The sequence below is a fragment of the Hemiscyllium ocellatum genome, chromosome 4 (genome assembly GCF_020745735.1).
Source record: "Hemiscyllium ocellatum isolate sHemOce1 chromosome 4, sHemOce1.pat.X.cur, whole genome shotgun sequence".
Lineage (NCBI taxonomy): Eukaryota > Metazoa > Chordata > Chondrichthyes > Orectolobiformes > Hemiscylliidae > Hemiscyllium > Hemiscyllium ocellatum.
This window is the reverse complement of record NC_083404.1, coordinates 123,779,095-123,800,319: the sequence shown is the minus strand read 5'-3', so window position 1 is coordinate 123,800,319 and position 21,225 is coordinate 123,779,095. Positions and strand designations below refer to the sequence as shown.

The following is a 21,225-nucleotide window of genomic DNA, read 5'->3' as shown; positions in this document are numbered from 1 at the left end:
CCACCCTTCCCTTCTGAGCAACGGGGACAGGCTCCGTGCCATATTGCAAATGTGGATGCTGAACAACTATGTTGTTAAGTTTTGTTTTCTAAGAAAATATGGTTTTAGGCTTAATTATTATTATTGAATTATTTCTGAAAAAAGTAATTGACATTCTGAACTGAAATGCACACATCTACTGAGACATATCTCCTGAAACAACTGGACGAAAATAACACAAAGAAAATATATTGGGGGTTTCGAATTACATCTCTTAGATTTCCCAATTCTGATCAAAGTTTACAGACCCCAACATTTGCATCTGTCTCCATACTTGGTGACCTACTTGGTGATGTTAGTTTACTCCAAGTGTCCATCTGAATGTTCATTTGCACACAAGTTCCTGCATTAGAAATAAGAATCACAGTAAATTTCAATTAAAAAGCAGAAATACTTGAAACACACTGCGGGTGTATAATGGCGCAACATTCCTTTTCACTTTATCGTAACTTTGCAATCAATGATTAACTAGAGCCACCAATTTGTATCAATCTACAAATGACCCAGACATGAGGTGATAATATTATGTCTTTTTAAAAGCTTTAGGAACCATAGGTCCAGAGTGACCTGTCTCTCCCAGAGGTGCAGCACTAAACTAGATATTAAAATATTCATATACTGTATTCTAATAAGGTTTTTTTTAAGATTAGATTCTCTATAGTGTGGAAACAGGCCCTTCAGCCCAACAAGTCCATACCGCCCCTCCGAAGAGAAACCCACCCAAACCCAGTCCCCTACCCTACATTTACCCCTGACTAACACTGTAGGCAATTTAGCGTGGCCAATTCACCTGGCCTGCACATCTTTGGATTGTGGGAGGAAACCCACGCAGACACGGGGAGAATGTGCAAACTCCACACAGACAAGCGGGAATCGAACCCAGGACCCTGGTGCTGTGAGGCAGCAGTGCTAACCACCTCGCCACCGCATAGTCATGGAGTACAGAAACAGACCCTTCTGTCCAACTCGTCCATGCCAACCAATTTTTCCATAATAAACTAGTCTCACTTGCCTGCATTTGGCTCATATCTTCAAAAAAAACTTTCCTATTGATGTACCTGTCCAAGTGCCTTTTAAACATTGTAACTGTACCTGCATCTACCACATCCTCTGGCAGTTCATTCCACAATAGAACCACCCTTTGTGTGAAGAATTTGCCACTCCGGTCTGCAATAACACAGTCTTCAATTAACTCCCATAGATTTTTTTAACCACTCACTGAAACAAAAGGCTAAAAGTAGTGATGGGGAGGGGTTAAGATTGCTTGTCCCTCTGACTAAAATTCATCGACCAGCGAAGAAAAAGTCCACACTGCAGCAATAACACACTGCCTTATTAGGCTGACAGTGAGACAGGAGTAGAGATGGTCTGTTTCAATAAATGTAGAAACTTGGTTGGACTGCACCTGGAATACAGTATCCAGGTTTGATTGTCTTACCTCAGGAAAGCATTATTACCAAGGAGGGAGTTTAACAATAGTACACCTGACTTGTTCCCAGGATGGCAGGACCATCCTCTGCAGAGAGATTCGAAAACTGGGACTGTATTCTCTAGAGTTTTGAAAGTAAGTGGTGATCTCATTGAAACCTACAAAATACTTAAAAGGAATGGACAGGGTAGACACACCCCTGGTAAGACAATTCCTCTGGCTGGGGAGTCAAATACCAGGGCATAATTTGAAAATAATGGGAATACCATTTAGGACTGAGATGAGGGTTGCAAATCTTTTACATTATTTATTCCAGAGGGATGTGGAAGTTCAGTCTTTGAGTATATTTAAAAGTAGGGACCAAATGATTTCTGATTACTAATGGTGCAGAGGCATTGTATGAGGTAAAGACATTGAAATGTTGATCAGCCACAATTCTATTAAACAGTGGGTCAAGCTTAGTGGGCCAAATGGCCTCATTTTGTTACTATTTCTTCACATGTTGATTTTTGAAGTCATCCCCTTTTGAACATAGACTCCTCTGGTTCGCTTTTTTGGATACGGTGATGCAGCTTGTTGTGAAAAAAATAAGCAATTTTCCTGGAACTGATGTTTTCCAGTCAAGGATTAAAATAAGGAATTGAAGAAATCACTGATGCATTAGTCACCATTTTCTGAAGTTCTCTAGATTCAAGAATTGTGTCTTTGGAATAGAAAATAGCAAGTGTCATTTAGTTATTTAAGAAAGGAAGAAGGGGAGAAGCCTATTAACTGGGACATCTGCTGTGGAGACATGGAATTCATGAGAATCAGCATGACTGAGCACTTGGACAAGTATGAGCTGTTTCACAAACAGTCAGCATGGTTTCGAGAGAAATACCTCATGTCCGAAAAATGTATTTTTTTCTTTTCGGGACACTAGGTGGATGAGGCTGTTTTGTCTACATGGACCTCCAGAAGATATCTGAAAAACTCTTGACCAAGAAATTATCATCATCACCTAATGCAGTTGGAAGTAAGTATTGTGACCTGGGTTTATAACTGGCTGGGATGTATGAGACAGAGATTTAGAAAATATTGAATTCACTTATTGGATGTAAACTGGACATAAGCCACTCCAATTTAGCATCGGATCAGCCCACACCAATTTGTGCAGGCTTTGATTCCAAGGTTAAATACAGAAATGCATGCCCAACAAAAGCTTGCAATTATTTCACACCTTCGACTCAATAGCCCATTCAAATAAAATAGGACACAAATTCATGTAAAAGGCATTATAGCAAATGGTTAAAAACTTGGTCAACTAACATAGAAACAGTATTTCTTGTAATTGGTGAGAAACCATTAACTGTTGCTGTTCAGACAGATTCGAGCATCTTTCTGTCAGAACGTAAACATGCAGTTCCAGCAGGAAATTAGGCGAGGTGATCATGTTGAGATGTAAGATTCTGAGGGGGCTTAACAGAATAGACATTACGAATTTGCTTCCTGGTTAGTGCATCTAGAATTTGGAATATAGACTCAGTATAAGGGAAAGACCATTTTGAGCTAATATTTGGTGCCTTAGAGTTGGAAATATTTTGGAATTCTCTACATAAGAGACATGTGGATGCTCAGTTGTTGGGTTTCAAGCAAAGATGAACAGATCTTTGAACCCTATGGGAATCAAAGGGTGTGTGGATCTAGATTGAGGATCAGGCAAGGTCTAATTCAATGGCAGGTTAGACCTTAAAATTGACAGACTCCTGCAAATATTTCTTACATTGTTAGGAAATTGACAGAACTTCATACAGTTCTTTCACAGACAGAATATGTGAGTAGACAGAAATTGTGGCTGATGGAGTTGAATGTGCTTCTTTATTATTCATTCATCTGATGTGGGTATTGCTGGCTAAGCCAGCATTCATTGTCTAACCCTGGAGAAAGTGGTGATATGCTGTCTTCTTGAACTTACTTAGTCCTTGGAGTGTATATACACTGAAAGTGCTATTAGAAGGGTAATAATAGCCAGCCACAATAAAGTAGCAATATAGTTCTAAGTTGGGATGGTTTGTGGCTTGAAAGGGAACTTGCATCCACTTTAAATTTAAGATAAATTACAAATTTTCTCACTGGTGACAGAACAGAAAGTGCATGTCGGAAAAAGGTGATTTAGATGTTTAGGTAGAAAAATCACAAAAAACAAACCTACTGTACAGATAGAAAACGTGATCAAGATGACCAACAGAGTATTGATCATAATCTCAAAAGGAGCTAAATACAAAATGTACAGAATTTTCGACAGACCCACCTGGATCACTGTGTTGAAAGAGTATAGTGCAGATTCACCTATATATCAGAATAGAATAGAAATTTATTGTCTCATGTACCTCTACATAAAGAAAATCAATGAAGTTTTATACGCTGCCCCATCATGGCACCTTCATCCATGACAGAATAAGAGATACCAGGAGTGAGTATGGTGTAGTATCAAATCAAAAGCTCAGGGTTTTGTATTTATTATACTTGAGAGGCAGTTACAGGCTGTAGTCTGATCCAGGGATTTTGGGAGGGATTTCAGTGTGTCAGCTTGCTTGTATGCGTGTTTCTCTCTGTTAGTGCTTATGTAAGTATTCATCACTGAGTGACGTGTGTTTGTGCCTGTGACAGAGTAAATCACTGACTGACATGTTTTTCTGTGTGTGAGACAGAGAGTTTACTGAGTTTTATGTGCTTGTCTGTGTATGGTCTCAGCACTCCTACGTTTCCATAATAAAGTAGAGCTAGTTTCCCCATCCCAATTGCCACAATCCTGCCCCTGCTGAAAGATCATCATCTTTTATTGGTCAGAGTACTGAGTACAGGAGTTGGGAGGTCATGTTGCAGCTGTACAGGACATTGACCTAACCAATGTCAGAATATTGTGTGCAATTCTGGTCTCCTTCCTATCAGAAAGATGTTGTGAAACTTGAAAGGGTTCAGAAAAGATTTACAAGAATGTTGCCAGGGTTGGAGGATTTGAGCTATAGGGAGAGGCTGAACAGGCTGGGGCTGTTTTCCCAGGAACATCGGAGACTAAGGGGTGACCTTATAGAGGTTTACAAAATTATGATGGGCATGGATAGGGTAAATAGACAAAATCTTTTCCCTGGGGTCGGGGAGTCCAGAACTAGAGGGCATAGGTTTAGGGTGAGAGGGGCAAAATATAAAAGGGACCTAAGAGGCAACTTTATCACGTAGAGGGTGGTGCATGTATGGAATGAGCTGCCAGAGGAAGTGGTGGAGGCTGGTACAATTGCAACATTTAAGAGGCATTTGGATGGGTATATGAATAGGAAGGGTTTGAAGGGATATGGGCCGGGTGCTGGCACGTGGGACTAGATTGGGTTGGGCTACCTGGTTGGCATGGACAGGTTGGACTGAAGGGTCTGTTTCCATGCTGTACATCTCTATGACTCTAAATAGTCACTGCCTATATTCCCACATGAAGAATGGTGGAGGTGATTCAGAAAAACCTGTGAGAATAGAGTATTCAGATTTATATGCATAACATCAAACTTGATTCACTCTTGAACTGTCCTATATAAGCAAATGTTGTATAAGAACAGCTTATTTGGTAGCTATTATTCTAGAAAATGATGTCATATTATAAATGACTACCTCACATGCCAGAGACACAAGGTGATTTAAAGACTCCTACTGTACTGTAGGTCTTCCATGTTTCTATGTTACTTGATAAGATGATTTTCCAACTTTTCCTTATCACCTGATTTTGTCCTTTCCCCTCTCACCGACAGGAATACTCTGACCCCCTTGTAGTAATACTCAGAATAGGCCTACGATTAGAAATCTTGCCTAATGCCTTGCTAAGTTCCACACGGAAAACATCAATGTCCTGCTGTCATCAATCACTTTGCGATTTCCTGAAAAAAATTCAGTCAGGTGTGTGAGACACAATCTTTCCTGCACAAAGCCATCTAACACAAGTAAGTCCATATTTTTCCAAATAAGAGTAAACCTTAGGAATCTTCTCTAATAGTTTCTCTCCTACGGTTGCAGGGCTTACTGGCCAGTAGGTTCCCTTGCTGTTACCTGAACAACGTTGGCTATTCCCCAGTACTCTGGGACTTGTTACAAAGCTGTTCCTTTTTGCTAAAAGCTGTACCTTTTCTCAAGTGTCCAAAGTTTCTTCTTCCGTGCTCCGAAATGACTGGTTTGTACAGAGAATGAAAAGGGTATTGGGAGGCTTTTTTGTTTATACGTAAACAGAGGAGACTTTAGGCCAAAGCTTTCATGTTTTAGAAGTAACCTGTATAATGAAAGGGGAGCGGTCAGTCCTAAAAGCTGGTCTTGTTTGAGGCAGTTCAGCAGTGGGTTGTGTGGAAACTGGCTGCTAGACTCTCTCCTTCTGCCCTTCTAACTTCGACCTGTAAGCCTTTCTTTTATTTTGCTCTGCGTTTAAGGGGTTTGTTTACTGGGATGTTATATGTATTTTTTTGGCACAGCATAATTAAGTCTAGTTTGGATCGACTTGAGTTCTGTGAGCATTTTATATTCTGTCCTTTGTTTCATTCTGTAATTTTTGTCTGTTTTAAAACCTGGTAGTTAACCTACCTTATTTACTCTGGGCAATTTTCACTGTACACTTACCAAAACAAATTTTAAAGTTACGGTCTGGGCTGCCTGCTTAAGAATGTTTGAGTGGTCTGGCCTAGTCCGCAACGGACTAAAGATGATACAAAGATTTCATATAAATTCCTCACCTGCCTCGGACTTGTATATCTTAATGCTTTTCAAAACATCTCCCTATTGCAAAACCACAAAATAGAGCAGCTCACTATTGACCCTCGTCATTGCTGGCTGTACCAGTGTGTGCATGTGTGAGAGCACTCAGTGTTTGACATAAACTTGTTTTCTTTAGTTTGTGCTGTTTTATATTCTGAAAACAGATACTCAAGAGTGAGTTACAGACTGGAATCTAATCAATGGTTCTATATAAAAATGCATGTCTGGAAATGAGGTACAGATTGGAATCTAATTGAGGGGTTCAGGGTGTTCATATATAGAACGACATATACTTGGGAATCGTCTGGAATCTAATCAGGTGCTAATGATGTTTATGTTTAGAATAACAGGTAACCAGGAGTGAGTTACAGACTGGAATCTAATTGAGGGGTTCAGAGGGATTGATAAATAGATAAACTGAGACACAGGTTCTCAAATTAAATTAATAACTCATGGTTTTCATTTGAGTTTTAAAGGCTGGTCTAATGGAGGTGTTTAAAATAACATGAATTTCATGGAGTATTTCAGAGAAATTGTTCCCTGTTGACTTGGATTTCAAAATCAAAGGGCATTTCTTAAAATTGGAATCAGACCATTTAGGAATGAAATCAGTAAATACATCTCTCACACAAAGGAGATTTATAACTTTTTTTTGTTCCAAAAGGTTGTAGATACTGCATCAATTTACATTTCAAGACTGAGATTAATACAATTTTATTCATGAAGGTTATTAAGATATATGAGCAAAGACAGGCAAACTGGAATTATGGTACAGATCAGTTATGATCGAAATGAATGACAGAATAGCCTACTCTTTCTCATCTTCAGCTAAAGTACAGCTACAGAAGAAAATGAGGACAATAATTTGCTAACACCTGAAGTTTATTGATAATTTTGAAATACTTCTGAAATTCTGAAAAATTACATCACTGTTTTTCTAACAGCATCCAGTCTGCTCAGGAAATTACTTCCCAAAGATATACTGCTTAAAAGCAGCAACATGATTCAGATAGAATTACTATAATGACACTTAGAAGGACATCATGTTCAATTATACAAGCTCCAGAAGACAAATCCATGGAAGAACAGAGTTGGACAAAATCGGAGAGACCTCACCTACTCTCCAGATACAGAGAAACACGATGAAATGGACAAATATGTTTGTATATCAAAAGATATTTGAGGATACTTAAATATCTTTATTTCTAGGACATGTGGACGGATTTGGCAAAACCACTTTTATTTCCCAGACAGCTTTAGCTATGAACCACAAATTTGCACCAGAGCTACACAGGCCAGCTTCCCTTTCCTGTACAGCATGAGAATATTTGTCAACTAATTGGATTCGTATACTCTTGTGACTGGTACTTTTGGTACCAGCTCATAAATCATTTACAATTCTGGAGTTGTTGCCCAGTCCTATGCTTAACTGAGACAAAGTGCAGATGTATGTCAGGTAATATGTACAAAACATTACAAGGTTTTGCTTTTTATTAACACCTTTTTAATAGGTCAAATAACTGTACAGTTCATTATATTCTTCCTGAGAATAATTTATACCCCAAAATGAAGGAGGGAGTTCCAGAGAACAGGTAATACATATGGAAAATAGAAATAAAATGTACCACGCCTGCATACTACACTGTTCCCACAAACTCTTCGACAAGCCAGAAACAAGATGGTTAGTAACTAGTTTGTTTTTAATTGTGATTGTGGCTTTTGTTTTAAATAATTAAAAAAATGAAGTTAAACAATAGCAGAAGAAATATTAATACACAGCACTCAAGTTTGCTGCATCTGCAAATGCAGCACAATCTGTTCCAGGTTTTTTCTACACAACTAGCATGTATTTCTGCTTGAAGCACGATACAGTCTCAGGTCTATTCTACATGCTAGTTTTTAAATTAACACTTCAGAGTGTTGCTAAAATACAGGAGAACCTCCATTCACTACACTGAGGTGGAGTAACGAAGAACGATTTTAATTTTGTTACCTTAAATGACTTCAGTCTGAAAATATAACATCTTTGTTCAAATCCTGTCGACGTATTGCAGCTAAATATTGGTCTATTTCTATTCAGTGATTAGAGTTCCAGTCTGGAGTTCCTGTACTGTACAGCAAGAATTCTCAGCCCTCAGGTGTCCCGGAATCCTCGACTTGACAGTACTTTTTCTGCTTTTTATACATATGTAGATAGATAAGGTCTTTTTTTTGGCTCTTTGTGATTCCACATGCTGGTGGTAGACTTGATCACACAATCATTTCAAAAACCCCCAGAGCAAGCTTCGGGCAGCTAGAGGGGCCGAGATTGACCTCCAATCATTTTCAGTCTGGCTTGGTCAATAACATCCAACAAATTTTTGGCATCCACGGCTAATGCATGTGCAGCTGTCAGCATCTGCTTCTTGTATTCCTGCTGAAGAGTTGTCATCACATATTGTTGGGCCAGCTTCATTTTTCCAATTAATTCTGCTAGGTCAGAGTTTAGTAACTTCTGTGCCATCTCAATCTATAGAGGAAAAATAAGGTTAGAGGCTTCCACAGTCAAACAAGTGTAAAAGATTAATTTGATATATTATGATGATTATAAAAACTGGTACCAACATCTCAAACAATTAAGCAGCATTTGGTTGAATTAGTAAAACTATTCCAATTGCATGTGCTAAGGAGGACGTATAGTTGATAAGTGTTAATGCAGATATGCTACTAAAATATGAAACAGACAAAGCAAATTAGAAAATTCATTTGTGAAAAGGGAATTATCAAGAAACAAGTCAAAAAACATTGAATTTTTGATTATGAAAAGTTTTCTTGGAATGGACACAAAGGAACAGAATGTTTCCTCTTGTGGGAAGAGAATTAACACAGGTACATTGGTGTAAGACCGTCATCATAAAACCCAGAATTCTGAAGAAACATCTGCATCCAAACAGTGGTGAGAATGTGGATCTTGCTACTTAAGGGAGCGGTTGAAGTAAATAGTACAGATGCATTTGAGGGGAAACTAGTCACACTCATGAATGAGAAGGTTGTGATGGTAGAGAAGAGAAAAGACAGGAGAAGCATTGAGAGGAGCAGACGCACTGATTGGGTTAAGTGGTCTATTTCTGTGCCATATATCCTCTGAATTACACCATCAAACATCCTTTGGGACTTTTGGTTTGAAATTAATTTTAATTAAAAGAGCACTGTGCCAGGATTTGCTGGAAAATCACTGATGTGGTTACAATGCATGCTTTTACTAATGCATAAGTTAGGGAGCAAGTTTAGGCAAAGTAAGTCTCAATGAGCTGAACATCTAGAGAACTTGCTCTTTGATGATCACTGTTTCAATCTCTGCCTTAAATGCCAGCTCACCCTTCAACACCATCTCTGTAATTTTTTTCTTAAAGAAATCGCAGGATTTGCATATTAATTTATTATACGTCATAGAGAAAGTTAGGGCTTGCACTCAATGGTATCTTTCTAACTACTTAATTTTCAGTCAATGCCAATGAACCTTATCGTAATGATATGAAATATGTACTTTTGATATTCAAATTCATCATCTGATTTTAATAATGGAGACTTTCACGGAAGGAATTGTTTTATAAAAGAGGTACAAAACATCAACTTAAAATGGCCATAACAATCACCTGTTCACACAGATAAGCCAAGCTTCATGAAAACAACATGGAATAAACAAAATTGTCTGAACTGAAATTAACATTTTATGATGCTTAACCTAATTCACTGAGTCAGGAAAAAAAAACATTTTCTGTTTTGATTTACCCCGATGTGAAGTTTCACACATTAGAGATTAGCAAAAAGACACTAACTGCAATTATCAAGCTTGGAAACAATGAACTTAGACATGGAAATACACAATCAGCTTAAATTTCAAGGAACTGGTTTTGGCAGAGCAGAAAGATAGAATTTTGACAATAAACTAGACCCAGGTGGAGCAAATGCTCTCAAGAAGGAAAAGTGCACAGTGACAGAGCTGATAAAGAAGAAACACCACAAGCTGAAAATTCAAAGGAGAACTGCTGCTGATTTGCCATTGCTGATGGTTCAAGTCTCCACATTCTGAAGTTCAAACCCTACACCTCAAGGACTTTAAACTGTAATTTCCTTTCAATTCCTATTGTAATGGATTTTCTTGTGTAAACGTTATAACCAGTGTGCATAGACATGTGTCTTGCATCTTTACTATTTCTCTGGGGTAAGAAAACAATAAAATAGCTCTTCAAGTCAAGAAAACTCGGATTTGATATAGCAGACATTGGATAAATATAGTTTTATCAGAGAGAGATAGAGCCTGCAGCTAAAAAAGAACACAAATTCTAATTATGGCCAACCTGGGAGGCTGCAAAGTGGGGAGCTGATTCAATCCTCCTAAACTGGCGAGAACAAATGTTTAGTCAAGAAAGGATTCAATCTAAATACTTGAGTTTCATTCTTGAATGAAGCAATTTCCTTTTAAAGATTCAAATGAAAAATAAATCCATGCTGTCTTCCTGTTCCATTTAAGCCAAACGTTCTCTATTTTTTCAGTACGTGACTTGGTGAATTCTCCCTATTTCTTAGTTGTTCGTCTATTTCTTTCTGAAACTTATATTTAATTGGTGAAGGGAACAACACTGTTGATCATTATGTTCCCAGGTACCCTCGAGCTCTTGCTGTACTGTTTAAGTTACTGGAAGTGTGAGCTGAAAGTGTAAATTACACTTGAGGTGAAAGATGCAGTAAAATGCTCCATTTCTACAAGATTTGACTCTCAAAAACACAGGAATTGAGAGATGTAATCTTTTCAACAGTGCCCCTTTCACAATTGTGGCGATACTAAATTACAGCATATGTTGTATGCAGAAAAGGAGTACGAGATGACACAAGCGGGTTAGCATACAAAGTTCAATGCAGAAAATTTTGTACCATTACATGCCGGAGAAAAACAATGAATGCATGTACAGCCTAACTAGTAAGTTTATTGGTAAATTGGAGGAACAAAGATGTAGAAGGTAAAATACATCGCTTGTTAAAGATGTGAGTGAAGTACAAAGACGAAAGAAAGACAAACACAACTCTGGGTTTTATACATCAGGTTTCTGACAACACAAAGGAGGAAGTGATGTTGCATTTCTTAGGTCACAGCTGAAAGAATGCATGATGATCTGGGCAATTCATTATAGGAAGAATATCACCATTGCAGGATAGGGTATATGAATAGAAAGGGTTTGGAGGGATAAGGGCCGGGTACTGGCAGGTGAGTTTAGGTTGGGCTGGAATATCTGGAAGGCATGGATGGGTTAGACCGAAGGGTCTGTTTCCATGCTGTACATCTGTATGACTCTTTAGGAAGGATTGGCTACAATTGTATCAGGATTCACAAAAGGGGTATCAAGCTTGACACATTTTTACGATGCTGTAGCTTTAAGAAGTGTCCTTTGTCCTGGTTTCTTTTCGAGAGATTGGGGGCAGGTATGGAGCAATTTGAGAAGATAAACAACTTGAGACTCCTTGTTTTTTTAAAAAACAGTTGGAACAATAGAAGCAGCCTGAATGGGTGTGGTCAAGCTCTCACACATCCAGGATTTTTAGCAATAACTGCTGAAAACTAATTGAGGTCTCAGCAGGATTAGAAGACAGTGAATCTCTCCCAGCTGCTCTACACTCTCTTTGGGAGCTGCTGCATGTATCTCTTTCTTGCTGATTGTCTCACATGCAATTCTATCTTTTTTTTAATTTGCCTTTTTGCCACCTTATGGGATGTTACTATAGTAGTAAAATAATTTTTTATTCTGTTAAGTTTTCCAATAGAGTTAAATTATTCCAAGTTCCTCTTTCTTTTGTTGTATTTTAAATATAGTATTTGAATGAAGTGTGTTTTGCTTAATGTCAAGTATAGTTTGACCAACTGAAATGCATTTGGAATGCAGCATCTTTGACATCATTTACTTTTGACGTAAGAGAACATTAGGGTGTAGGCTACCTTCTCAATATATTTTCAGAACATTTTGATCCATAACAAACTGAAGGCTCTTGTTGGGATCAAAATCTCTAATTCTCGTTTTCTGGTGGTTAGAGAAGTTAATAAATGACCCTGACCTCATGAAATCGTATCTTTTCTTTGGCACCTTATCAAATGATGAGGGATCAAAACATAATATAAAAATTTGCAGACAACACAAAGTTGGGTGGGAGGATGTACTGTGAGGAAGATGAAGAGATAATTCAGTGTGATGTGGAGAAGATGAATGAGTTGACAAATGCATTGCAGAGGAAGTTTAATGTGCATAAGTGTGAGGTTAACCACTTTGGCAGCAAACAGAAGGCAGATTTATCTGAATGGTGATAGATTGGGAAAGGGGGAGATGCAACAAGACTTGGGTGTATTTGTACATTAGTCAGTGGAAGTGAGCATGCAGATGGTGAAGAAGGCAAATGGATGTTGGCAGTCATAGCGAGCATATTTGAGTAAAGGAACAGGGATGCCTTGCTGCAATTTTATAGGACTTCAGAAAGACTACACTTGGGAATATTGTATGTAATTTTGAATTCTGTCTGAGGAAGGATGTTCTGGCTATGGAGGGAGTGCAATGAAAGTTTACCAGACTGATCCTTGGGATAACAGAACAGTTAGGACTAGGCTTTAGAAGAAATGGGGGTGAGAGTAGAATCGCATAGAAATCCAGAAAAGTCTAACTAGACTAGACATGGTAAACACAGGAAGGATGTTCCCGATGATCAGGGGAGCTCAAAACTAGGTGGGCTGCTCGTTCAGGACTGAATTTAGAAATTTCTTCACCCAGCGTGTACTGAGCCCGTGGAATTCTCTGCCACAAAAACAATTGAGGCCATTGAATGTTTTCAAGAAGGCACTAGATCGAGGTCCGAGGGCTAAAGAGATAAAAGGATGTGGGCAAAACTGAACAGGGTGATCAGCTGAGAATTAGTGTAGACTTGTTGGGCCATATGGCCTGTTTCCACATAGTAGAGGTTCTATGATGATGATTTTCTTTTCCTTTTATTAGAGCTTGGAATGCTTTAATGGCTACTAAAGCAGATTACAAAAACATTGGTGATGAAATTATTCTTTCACACAAGTATAACGTGGATAGAAGTTTTAAAAAATGTAATAAGCTTAATGACCATTAATGGGAGTTCCATTATTCAAGTTCAGAAGTCGCAGTTTAGCTTAAAACAGCAGTTTAGAACTTTGGAATATCAGATGGCAGATAGCTGCCCTGCATCTAACATCTGCTTTATTTGTCTAATGTGTTCAAACACAAAAAAAGGCATATCCTGGCTTTTAAAATTTACATAATAGCTGTATAATTTTAAAAAATAAAGCTGGGATTTTACTAGAATTATTACCCATCATGTCACACACAGGGAGTTAGCACTGAAGCTAGTTAAGCGTAAATTTGAGAAGAAACTGTCATCACATACGGAAATGTGCGAAAATGCATGGTTTAACAAGTTTACACAGGTAGCTTCTGTGAAAAATGTGGGCATAGGAATTTATAATGAACACGCTGCCAAGAAGCGAGTTTAGGAGCATTTATAAATACATACACAGAAAGATTTACTCATTAACTAGCAAATACTGTATGGTAAATGGCAACGAGTTTGATCAACTCAGGCCAAACTTAGTCTTAGCTTACCTCTCTATGGGTGCTTGCTGGAAGTGAAGGAATTGTTTCATCCACTGTAGCCAATAAAGTTCTTAATGCCAAACCAACCTCCTGAGAACAAATTTATCAGAATCAAAGCACTTCTGACAATAAACCGATCAATTTAGTGCAGAACAAGAACAGTGGGACTCTCATTTACTTTTGCTAAATTTAAAGATATTGAGCTGTGTTGGCAGAACAGGATCCAATGAATTTTTATTTTTTGTATAAACACCATTGATTTGTGACATATTCAAGGATTTTATTAACTAATCTTGCTTTGAATGTTTTTTTTTACCATGATGATCTGAGAAGAAACAATTTTGAAGCCCTTTCTGTTCAGGGTAGTGAAGTGATCTTAGTTGGCTGTTTTTCATCACATTTGAGGGCAGCATTAAGGTTTGACAATGTTTTAACACAGATGATCTCAGAACTATGGAAAACATCACAGAATTTGGGGAAGTTAAACATCTGTAATTCACAATGGTACTTTCATAATAGAATACAAACTCCACATTTAAATGAAGAGCATATAATCATGTTGTTCTGTCTCAACCTACAGTCATACTTATAATATAGATTTGACATGACCAAAAAAAAACTAGGCTTATTGCTAAATGAAATCAATCAGAAATTCCTGTATAGGATTTAACTTCTCACAGCTATATGGTTAGAAGTAGCGTAATTGAAAAAGCCTGAGAATAGCACATTTCACAGGCAATTGAGATGGATAACACTGCACAGTAATTATGTGTAATTGTCATTTTTTGCTTTTAACATTCTAACCCTTTTCAAAATGATTTTACAGCATTCCACATCAGAGTGGCTGGGCTATTTTTGCCTCTTGCTATTAAAATGTACACTTGTGAAAGATTTCCCACGTCTTGCTGAGAGAGATAGGTCAATTTAGTGCTAATTAAATGCAGTTTTGTGCTCAGTTGGGAATGCATGAATCCATTTCAATATTACTCAATGGATAGTTTTTGATGTAATTCCAGAGGTGAAACAGTAACGTTTAATTGTGTGTAAAACAAAGAACTGCAGATGTTGGCAATCTGCAACAAAAATAAATTGCTGGAAAAACACAGCAGGTTTGGCAGATCTGTGGTGAGAGAAACAGAGTTAACGTTTAACTTAATTATTTTTTTCCATTTCCAAGTGAGAGAAGGAAGCTGCATCATGGTGAAAAATTTATGAATTTCTTTTTCAATTTCCACTCTGCTCTCAACTCACCAAGTCCATCTCTAACTTGTTTGACATCTTAGTTTCCATTTCTGGAGATTGGATACTGATGTCCATCCTTTACAAAATCACTGACTTCCACAGTTACTATATTGAACTATATCACCTCACACCCCACTTCCTGTAAGGATTTTTATTACATTCTCCCAGATTCTGCCTCCATTGCATTTTCCACAGGTGGGCCTCAGAAATGTTCACCGTTTTCTCAACTGAGGACCCCGTCTACTGTGTTGACAGAGCCCTTAGCCATGATCAACCAACTCTCCACATTGATCCCCAGCCTTTCTCTTTCCTCCCATAACAAAGATTTTTTTAATTTCAAAAATATACTTTATTCATAAAATAACTTGATGGTCTGTACAGTTGGACATGCCATATATATTAAACATTCCATTTCTTTGCAGACCGAAACAGAGTAATCATTCCTATTTACAGGTCTGTACGATTACATTTTTAGCCGAGGCGTTAGCAGAGCCCAAATGACTGCGCGGGTCCCCTGTTCTTCTTTAGGCAGGCAGACGTTACACGGTGGTCTTTCCCCACCGCGCCTTGGCAGCAGCTGCCCCAAGCTTCAGCGCATCCCTCAACACGTAGTCCTGGACCTTGGAATGTGCCAGTCTGCAACACTCAGTCCGGGTCAACTCCTTCAGCTGGAAGACCAACAGGTTTCGGACCGCCCAGAGAGCGTCCTTCACCGAGTTGATGATCCTCCTGGCACAGTTGATGTTCGTCTCGGTGTGTGTCCCGGGGAACAGGCCGTAGAGCATGGAGTCCCACGGCATGGCACTGCTCGGGACGAACCTCAACAAACACCACTGCATTCCTCTCCAGACTTCTTCTGCGTAGGCACATTCCAGAAGGAGGTGTGTGACAGTCTCGTCCCCCCCGCAGCCGCTTCGAGGGCAGCGTGCGGTGCGGCTGAGAGTCCTGGCGTGCATAAAGGATCTCACAGACAGAGCCCTTCTCACCACCAGCCAAGCCATGTCTTGGTGCTTGTTGGAAAGTTCTGGCGATGAGGCATTCTGCCAAATGGCTTTGACAGTCTGCTCAGGGAACCGCTCGATAGGATCCGCCCTCTCCTTTTCCCAAAGGGTCTCAAGGACACTATGTGCTGACCACTTCCTGATGGATTTGTGGTCAAAGGTGTTTTTCTTCATAAACTTCTCCATGAAGGACAGGTGGTACGGAATGGTCTAACTACTCGGAGTGTTCCGCGGCAGCGAGGCCAGGCCCATCCTTCGTAACACCGGGGACGGTAGAACCTCAGTACGTAGTGACACTTGGTGTTTGCGTATCGGGGATCCACGCACAGCTTGATGCAGCCACACACAAAGGTGGCCATCAGGGTGAGGATGGCATCGGGTATAATTTTTCCCCCGTTGCCCAGATCTTTGTACAGCGAGTCCCTTGGACCCGGTCCATCTTTGATCTCCATATAAAGTGGAAGATGGCCCAGGTGACTACAGCGGCACAGACTCTGGGAATAGGCCAGACCTGTGCCACGTATAATAGCAATGACAGTGCCTCACACCTGATGACCAGGTTTTTTTCCTGCGATGGAGAGTGACCGTAGCTTCCATCTGCCCAGTTTCTGCCTCACTTTGCTGATAAGCTCCTCCCAAGACTTGGTGCACACCCCAGCCCCCCCGAACCAAATCCCAGCACCTTCAGGTGGTCGGTCCTGACGGTGAAGGGGATTGAAGATTGGTCGGCCCAGTTCCCGAAGAGCATGGCCTTGCTCTTGCCTCGGTTTGCCTTGACCCTCGAGGCCCGTTCGAGCTGGTCACATATGTACATAAGTCTGCGCACAGACAGCGGATACGAGCAGAAAACGGCGACGTCATCCATGTATAGGGAGGCCTTAACCTGCAGGCCCCTGCTGCCAGGAATAGTCACCCCTCTCAGGCTCGCATCCTTCCAGATGGACTCGGCAAATGGCTCTATGCAGCACACAAACAAGGCAGGAGAGAGAGGGCAGCCCTGCCTGACTCCAGATCTGACTGGGAAGTTATCTGATTCTCACCCATTGATTGAGACTGCACTGACAGTGTTGGTGTACAGCTGTCTGATCCAATTGCAGATTCCCTCCCCAAAGCCCATTTTGGAGAGAACATCTCTCATATACCTGTGAGATATCCTGTCAAAGGCTTTCTCCTGGTCGAGGCTCATCAGGCAGGTGTCCAACCCTCTGTCCTGCACGTAGGCGATCATATCCCTGAGGAGTGCGAGACTCTCAGCAATCTTCCTGCCCGGTACAGCACAGGTTTGGTCAGGGTGAATCACCAACCCCAGAGCAGAGCTGACACGGTTGGCGATTACCTTTGACAGAATTTTGTAATCCGCATTCAACAGTGAGATTGGTCTCCAATTTTTGAGTTCCTCCCTCTCCCCCTTCCGCTTGTAGACGAGCGTGATGATGCCTTTCCTCATGGATTCACTCATGGTACCTGCCTGAAGCAGACTGACATACACCTCCAGCAGGTCCCGGCCAATCAAGTCCCACAGAGTGGAATACAGCTCGACCGGTAAGTCGTCGCTTCCGGGAGTTTTATTCTTTTCGAAGAACTCGAGGGCCTTGGTCAGCTCGTCCAGAGATAGCGGATGGTCCAGCCTCTCCCGTGTTCTGTCGTCTAAGGCCTCCATGATAGAGGACAGGAATGACTGGGAGGCTGCGCTGTCGGTCGGCTTCGCGTCATACAGACTGACATAGAAGGATTTACTGATCCTCATGACGTTATCGAGCCTGAGATGACGTTATTGAGCCATCTTCTTCCTTCAGGCTGCTGAGCACAGAGCTCTCTTTGTGCACTTTCTGGAAGAAGAAACATGAGCACGTCTCGTCCTGCTCCACTGAGCGGACCCTGGACCGGAAGATTATCTTGGAGGCCTCTGAGGCAAAGAGCGAGACTTGCTGGTCCTTCACCTCCTTGAGGTCCTCTGTGACATCGACCCCCATCGTCTGCAGCAGGAGCAGGTTCTGCATACTTTCCTGGAGCTGGGACAGTTTTCCCTGCCTCTCTCTCGGCTCCTGAACACCTTTGAGGATGGAGAACCTTTGATGTTCCCTTTTACTGTTTCCCACCAGTCCGCTGGGGACTCAAAGAGGGGCTTCACGGTTCTCTAACCAGTGTAGTCCCTCTTGAGCTCCTCAATGTTTCCCGGGGTCAAGAGCTTTGTGTTCAGCTTCCACGTTCCCTTACCAGACCGCTGCTCGTCCTGTAGGTGACAGTCGGGTAGCAGGAGGCAGAGGTCAGAGAAGAACACCGGCTTGACTTCGGTGGGTCTGACCAAGAGCGTTCAGGACACAACAGGTAATCTATCCTTGAGCAGATAGACCCGTCTGCCCGTGACCAGGTGTATCTACGCTGCGCTCCGTCTGCAGGGGTGCTGAAGTGGTCATGCAGTTTGGCATCTTTTACCGTGTCCAGTTTACTGTCCCCCCTGCCGGATCGTCCATCTGCATCAATGATACAGTTGAAGTCTCCGGCCAGAATGACTGGCCTGGACGTAGCCAGCAATAGTGGAAGCTGCTGCAGGATGGCCAACCTTTCACTCTAACCCACTGGGGTATACACATTAATCAGTCTCAGGGGAGCATTCCTGTACATGATGTCAGTGACGAGAAGGCGCCCGCCCACCAACCACCTCCTTTACCTCGGAGATGGTGATGTTGCCTCCTCGCAACAGGATAACCAGGCTGGAGGCTATCGTTGCCCCCCCTGACCAAACTGACAGCCCATGGGCCCACAAAGCTCGACCAGCTCCTGTAGCTGCTGAGGTGCGGTATCCCACACTCCTGCAGAAACAGGACATCAGCTTTAACGTTGGCCAGGAAGGCCATCGTAGAAACACATCGCGTAGCCAATTTGATGCTATGCACATTGACACTGGCAATTCTTATCCCCATTTTAACAGTTTACGAGGTTACAAATGTCCATTTGCTGCTGGTCTTGCCTCTCTGGGGTGGCTGTGTGCATCCCCATTTTCACCTCTCATTGTCCTCATTATTACCTATCTGTCTTTTCTACTTCCCTTGCATACTATCAACAATCCCTTTACCCAGTGTTTCCCCTCTCTTTCTCTCTGAGCTCCACCTATTCTGTCCCTACCTCTTGTCATCAAGATAAACTACCTTTTCCTAGATGCTATCACTTCTGGACAAGGGTCACTGGAGTGGAGTTGAAATTTTAACTCTGTTTTTCTCTCTACAGATGCTGCTAGACCTGCTGGGTTTCTCCAGCAATTTCTCATTTTGTGTCTAATCCTGTGTGCCCATCAATTATGCTTCTACAATCTTTTTCCAGAGTATTATTACTGACCTCAAGTGTAAAATCATCCAGAGTATCAAATTTTAAAGAGCTTCTCACCTTTACCATCGGGATGTATTCTTCTGGAGGTGCTGGCTGTATTTTACTAGACATTTCTATCACAGCCTTCACCAATCCAGTTACATTTTCATACACTTTGTCATTGGAACGGTCCAGGTTAGCTGTGGGTGGGGGGCTTATTTCTTGTGGTTGAATCTAGATTACAAGAATCAAGCTGATTAAAGCATCACATGATATTTTACTTTTTCAAATGACAACACATCATCACTGATTGTTAGGTAAAGATACTTCTGAAGCTCCATGGGGAGCTACGGAATGTTATAGAGTCATGGCATATACAGAAAAAACAGAATTCTTTGCTGTTAACTGCATCTCATTTTTTAACAATGTCACAATAGTTAGTTTTTTGTGTGATTGTTTTCACACTTTAAGGACATGTCACTCAGCCCTTGTAAAAAATGTAGCTCAGACATCACACAACAATAAAAGCTGACCTCAAAAAAATCGGGAACCACAGGAATAATTTCACGTCTGTAGGCTAATTATGGGATTTAAGTCATCATTACCTACCTCACATTACATACCAGTATTGCTCATCTCGCCCACATCATAATCTCAAAGAGGTTATAATTAACATTATTATTTCCCAAAATATCTGTTCATTTCAAAAAGTGCATTAATGTTAACAAGCTTCACTAAATGGACTTGGTACTTCTCACTGCCAATTTATGATAAGGTACAGGAGCAGAATTTGGCCAGAGCATTGAGTCTGCTCCACTACTCAATCATGGTTGGTATGCTTCTTAATCCCATTCCTCTGTCTTCTTCCCATAACCCTTGATCCTCTGACTAATCAAGAACCTATCTATCTCGATCTTAAATACCCTCAACAACTTGGCTTCTACAGCCTTCTGCAGTAATGAGGTCTGCAGATTCACCACTTCTGGCTGAAGATATTCCTCCTCATCTCAGTTCTAAAGGGTTATCCCTTCTGAGATACTAGCCTCTCCTCCTATTGGAAGCAGTTTCTCCAGGCCCACTGTATTCTCTAAGTTTCAATGAGATTCCCCCTGCTTCCCGAACTTTTAAACACCATCAACTAGAGCCATCAACCACTCAAGTGACAAGCCCTTCATCTCAGGATCCGTCTTGTAAACCTGCTAGCACATCCTCTCTTAGATATGGAGCCTAAAACTGCTCATAATATTCCAAATGTGGTCTGACCAGAACCTCATACAGGATAATTTGGAAGCATTTCACTTGAAACATTAATCCTCGAGTACTAATATTCTCTCTTTGTCTCATGATCCTACCCTAGCCTTGTAAAAAGTTGCTAATGCTAAGTATTCATTATACAGAACCTCAACTCACACTAATGGCATTATCACATACATTTTCTGTTACATGAATTTAAAACACTGAAGAACAAAGACATGTTTTCCATCCAAATAACAATGTAAAAACTTGATTTATTTTTATAAACAACATTAACTGTCCAATTCTCTGCTCGTAGAAGTGAGGAATGGATATGGGAGTACTCTGACAGGTTGAGAACCAAGGGCCTGGAATGACCATCCTTGAATTAAAGGCAGCAGAGCCAGTTGCAGAACAAAATTCCACCTGCTCTGCACCAATGTTGTACTAAAATCCTAATCTCCAAACAGTTAAAAGTTCAAGTTGCATTTCCCACGCAGTTGTTGTTATTGCTGTGCTAAGTAAGCCTAAATTTACTATGAGTGCTAAAGGTATGGGCATTATTGCGTTGAAT

At 40.7% G+C, this 21,225-nt stretch overlaps 1 protein-coding gene across 10 annotated transcripts in view; it reads right to left on the bottom strand.

The window, feature by feature from the left end:
• Positions 1 to 7,156: 7,156 nt before the first annotated feature.
• LOC132815081 (focal adhesion kinase 1) overlaps positions 7,157 to 21,225 on the bottom strand; it is a 557,743-nt gene continuing 543,674 nt past the window's right edge. For 8 of the 10 annotated variants that reach the window (XM_060823816.1, XM_060823815.1, XM_060823817.1 and 5 more), the window contains 3 exons: positions 19,497 to 19,652; positions 13,879 to 13,959; positions 7,158 to 8,741 (listed from right to left, as the gene is read on the bottom strand). In XM_060823816.1, coding sequence (XP_060679799.1) covers positions 8,526 to 8,741; positions 13,879 to 13,959; positions 19,497 to 19,652 — 453 coding nt within the window. In that variant the 3' untranslated portion in view covers positions 7,158 to 8,525. Of the gene's footprint in view, positions 8,742 to 13,878; positions 13,960 to 19,496; positions 19,653 to 21,225 lie in introns of all 10 variants that reach the window. The other 2 variants (XM_060823821.1, XM_060823820.1) reach the window with 2 other exon arrangements.